The 5,447-nt window shown below is 33.7% G+C and overlaps 1 protein-coding gene across 1 annotated transcript in view; it reads left to right on the forward strand.

Annotated features, from left to right (window-relative positions):
- LOTGIDRAFT_168965 (hypothetical protein) overlaps window positions 1-4,175 on the forward strand; it is a gene marked incomplete at both ends in the record, with an annotated part of 21,689 nt that extends 17,514 nt beyond the window's left edge. Inside the window, 5 exons of the mRNA XM_009067261.1 lie at window positions 1,630-1,827; window positions 3,076-3,169; window positions 3,250-3,329; window positions 3,544-3,646; window positions 4,069-4,175. Coding sequence (XP_009065509.1) covers window positions 1,630-1,827; window positions 3,076-3,169; window positions 3,250-3,329; window positions 3,544-3,646; window positions 4,069-4,175 — 582 coding nt within the window. The remainder of the gene's footprint in view (window positions 1-1,629; window positions 1,828-3,075; window positions 3,170-3,249; window positions 3,330-3,543; window positions 3,647-4,068) is intronic.
- Between the last annotated feature and the right edge of the window lie 1,272 nt (window positions 4,176-5,447).

Raw genomic sequence — 5,447 nt, forward strand, 5'->3', positions numbered from 1 at the left:
TATTGCGGATTTGTCACAAAGCATATCTTTCAAAGAGCAAATATAACTAATAAAGTTTAATATTGCAGATCTTTCAAAGAGCAAATATAACTAATAAAGTTTAATATTGCGGATTTGTCAACAAAGCATATCTTTCATAGATCCAATATAACTAATAAAGTTTTATATTGCGGATTTGTCAACAAAGCATATCTTTCATAGAGCAAATATAACTAATAAAGTTTAATATTGCGGATTTGTCAACAAAGCATATCTTTCAAAGAGCAAATATAACTAATAAAGTTTAATATTGCAGATCTTTCAAAGAGCAAATATAACTAATAAAGTTTAATATTGCGGATCTTTCAAAGAGCCAATATAACTAATAAAGTTTTATATTGCGGATTTGTCAACAAAGCACATCTTTCCAAGAGCAAATATAACTAATAAAGTTTAATATTGCGGATTTGTCAACAAAGCATATCTTTCATAGATCCAATATAACTAATAAAGTTTTATATTGCGGATTTGTCAACAAAGCATATCTTTCATAGAGCAAATATCACTAATAAAGTTTAATATTGCGGATTTGTCAACAAAGCATATCTTTCAACCAAAATGAATAATAATGCTTACAATTGCGGAGTGTCAACAAGCATATCTTTCATAGAGCCAAAATGAATAATAATGCTTACAAATGCGGATTGTCAACAAGCATATCTTTCATAGAGCCAAAATGAATAATAATGCTTACAATTGCGGATTGTCAACAAGCATATCTTTCATAGAGCCAAAATGAATAATAATGCTTACAATTGCGGATTGTCAACAAGCATATCTTTCATAGAGCCAAAATGAATAATAATGCTTACAATTGCGGATTGTCAACAAAGCATATCTTTCATAGAGTCAAAATGAATAATAATGCTTACAATTGCGGATTGTCAACAAGCATATCTTTCATAGAGCCAAAATGAATAATAATGCTTACAATTGCGGATTGTCAACAAGCATATCTTTCATAGAGCCAAAATGAATAATAATGCTTACAATTGCGGATTGTCAACAAGCATATCTTTCATAGAGCCAAAATGAATAATAATGCTTACAATTGCGGATTGTCAACAAGCATATCTTTCATAGAGCCAAAATGAATAATAATGCTTACAATTGCGGATTGTCAACAAGCATATCTTTCATAGAGCCAAAATGAATAATAATGCTTACAATTGCGGATTGTCAACAAGCATATCTTTCATAGAGCCAAAATGAATAATAATGCTTACAATTGCGGATTGTCAACAAGCATATCTTTCATAGAGCCAAAATGAATAATAATGCTTACAATTGCGGATTGTCAACAAGCATATCTTTCATAGAGCCAAAATGAATAATAATGCTTACAATTGCGGATTGTCAACAAGCATATCTTTCATAGAGCCAAAATGAATAATAATGCTTACAATTGCGGATTGTCAACAAGCATATCTTTCATAGAGTCAAAATGAATAATAATGCTTACAATTGCGGATTGTCAACAAGCATATCTTTCAGAGAGCAAAAATAACTCTAATAGTGACTCATTTTAATTAGACTGTACAATGTACTGTTTTTTTCTGTGATGCGTGCATGTGCATTTCCCTATTCCAGGAATCCAGTGGTAACAGGATATTCGATTCCAGATGGACTGGAAAGGAACATGGTGCCGATATCTCATTCCATGATATCGACGGTAGTGTATCAGGAATCAGTGGTGCTGAAATCTTCAGAATAGGTGCTTCCAATCTTAACCATTTGTGTCATTGGCGGGAAAACTGGAATGTGGCCGTCTGTCCACCTGATGAGAAGGTTTGTGAGCCATGCAGCAATTTTGTTTTGTACATGGCGACATCTGTGTAAAGTTTTCGGAATTATAATCTGAATCGTGATAATTTTTTCACACTTGTGGCAATATTTATTAACTATGTAGATTCATGCTTTTCTTTTTACATAAATCGCTTCTGGGAATGTAAAGTTCTGGTTTTTGGGAAAATCTACAGGGAAAATTTCAATTCTAGCCAATCTATAATAACCTATTAATACCCGTGGGAATAGTTATATACTGTTTAAATCGCTATTACGCATGCAAAAGTTTTTGGTTGTGGGAAAATCTACAAAGAATAAATTCCTTACTATTTTAATTTGTGCTATTTCATTCTTCTACTGCCTAAAATCACTTTAACAAACTTATGCCATTATTTGCCAACGATAACTTTACTTTCAATTTTAAATTCTAAAGTTATAGCATGCATGTGATTTAGTTTTTTATTATGTCAACATCCTGGCTCTCTTTAAATAGGTAGCTGTAAGTGTTGTTATTGAACTACGAGTTCTATACGTGTTTTAAGTAAAAATAGCATCCCTAGTTTGGCTTATCAACATCCTAGTCTATCATAATAATATAGGTTAACTGTCTTATAACGCCCTGCTTGAGTTTTGAGTGCAAATGAAATTAACTGCGTTGCTCTTAGGTTTTGATAGCCTTACTTCCGAACCTTAAAGGCCGACAATCTAGAAATTTCAGTATGAAAAAAATCTTCTCGGTTGAAAATTCATGACAAATAAAATTTTTTTGACCAGAATGACACGTTTATTTTTTCTGACGGATGCAAATAATTGAAAACTAACTAATTATGACTTGCTTTAAATACTTTATCGAAATACATATACCGTTTTGCTTGAAGAACTATGTTTGGTCATGTTTCATTCATCTATAGTAAGATCTGGTAAGCTGGTGAGCTTTGATTATGTCAAAAAACCGGATTATATGATTACAGTCGCTCTACTTTATAAAAGTATCTTATATTTTTTGTAAAAGGCATTTCAATTTTATTCTATTTGTAGATATATATTTATCTGATTCTTGCAACAGGTTAAGATATAGGCTTAACACAAATACCCTTGAATCTAGGGTAAGATGTAGGTGTTTCTAGATGTTAAACAGCTTGCATTAGGGCAATAGTTCTGATAATATCTAAATTTAACCCTTTTTCTGTGTATCTCTCGACTAGCCTCACCCCTTTTTTCGATCTGTATGTCTTATATTTAATGTTTCAGTCTCGGCCAGGTTCTCTATCAGCTACCTCTTTCTGGCCACCAGCGGTAACTACCTTCTCTTTCTTATCTTTATATGATAATGCCGGAATTTGCGGTAACGTATACTTTATTCGTCATATATGTCTGGGAATTAGTTAAAACAGTAGGATTACCTACTATTTTTGTTCTATGTAGATTTTACAAACAGATTAGACAAAGAAAATAGTAATCCATATTGTACAATGTGCAATACCCATACAATTTTTGCTGTTTTGGTAGGAATCGAGCTCGAACAACATTGTTTATATTATTCGGAACCGAATGTTGTTATGATTTCGACATCATACACCATTCAAAACTTTATTTCAGAAGACATTAACCTTTGTTGGTAATAACACACCATTAACGTTGTTCAAGTTGGTAATAATAAGGGCATCCATATTGTTGATATGACTAAGTATATGTATACAAATGTCACTATTGTTTTAGGTATGGGGAGCTGGACTAACTATATCTGAATATAGATTAAGCACCGACGGTGGTTTCAGTGAATGGACAGCATGGGGAAGTTGTTACGAGGACAAAGATCTCGGTAAGATTGGGCTATATGTTTCTCTAGGCTATATACCGACAGAAGCCCTTGTCGTCAAAGCAGTCTGTATTAAATTACATGTACATAACTTCAATAACTGTCTATTGGATTCCTAGATCAACAGCAAACCAGTTGGTGGTCCAAGGCAGTATCCGCACTCTGTAGTCAAAATACCTAGATGATATCAAACATAATTTTGAATGATGTGCACTAAAATGAAATATTGTTATTTTTTTATGTAAGGTCTGTCTTGACCACACGTTGAATCTTCATCGAGGCTATTTCACTTTAAATCACTTATAAAGAGGAACCTGGTTCGACATATCCTTGACTTGCCTTACGTCATTATGAATTATATCTATACCATGTATATCATAAACCTACACTGTAAATATTACAAGCTTAGGTATTTTATATTTTAGGTTTTGTGCAGTGGAGATATCGAGCCTGTACCGAACCCATACCGGAATATTACGGTGTATGGTGTTATGGACCTACTAGTGAAAGTCGATCTTGTGTGGCCTATTGAATATACCTCAAATACATGTACATAATATAAAAGTTTTGCTGGAAATATTGAAAGTATATGTATAAAATTAATAAACTTAAAGTTAAAATTACATTTCAGGAATGGAGATATTTTAATATTCTTTTTCCAAATTTTCATATATTTGCGATATGTGTCAGAATCGACCAAATAGATTTTATTTTTCAAATTATTTTTGGGAATAATCTACCCACAGGTCAATGTATCTCCTGTGATAAATTCAAATATGTGCCCATGTGCATAGTAATAAAATGCAGATTATTTGTGATTGTTTAAGGTCTTCAATTAGAGTCGAAATGTGTTTGTTTCAAGAATTTACATCTGAAAATGTCAACCATATTTGATAATCTGCTTTTTTCAGTGTCACTCTAAATATATGTCTTTTTGTTTATTGATGATGATTATGCCTCATTGTAGAACTTTTTACCTTGAGTCGTATGCTTTCATACATCAAGTCTAGTTTAATGGCTTTTAATGTCTAAAGGAATTCTGTCGAAGCTCAAGTGTATAGTCAAATTATAATGCATTCTAGTATGTTCCGATGCTCAATGAAGTCAGAATATGGTAATTCGTGGTCACCGTGGTCACCAAACCCAACAGTATCTTGGCATTAACTAGACCATAGTAGTACCAGGTACTGTTACTGGGCCACTCGGAAGTACGAGGCTATTGATATTGATATTTGACCACTGTTAGTTCCATGTCTGGACCAATGGTTATGCCAGATCACTGGTAGTACCAGGCTATTATTACCGGGCCACTAGTAGTACCAGGGTTTTATTACTGGACTACTAGCAGTACCAGATTATTACAAGGCCACTGGTAGAACTAGGGTAGTATTAATGGACCACTGGTAGTACCAGGTCATTTATTACTGGACTACTGGTAGTACCAGGTCATTTTTAAAGGACGACTGGTTAGTACCAGGTCATTATTACTAGACCACTGGTAGTACCAGGTCATTATTACTGGACCACTGGTAGTACCAGGTCATTATTACTGGACCACTGGTAGTACCAGGTCATTATTACTGGACCACTAGTATAACCAGGTCATTATTATTGGACCACTGGTTATACTAAGTTATTGCTACTAGAGCATTACTGGTAGTACCAGGGTGTTATTGTTGGGCCACTGGTAGTACCAGGGTGTTTTTACTGGACCACTGGCAGTACCAGGGTGTTATTACTGGACCACTGGTAGTACCAGGTCATTATTACTGGACCACTGGTAAGTAGTATATGTCTTTTCGGA

The sequence above is a fragment of the Lottia gigantea genome (assembly GCF_000327385.1).
Source record: "Lottia gigantea unplaced genomic scaffold LOTGIsca_81, whole genome shotgun sequence".
NCBI classification, from domain to species: domain Eukaryota; kingdom Metazoa; phylum Mollusca; class Gastropoda; family Lottiidae; genus Lottia; species Lottia gigantea.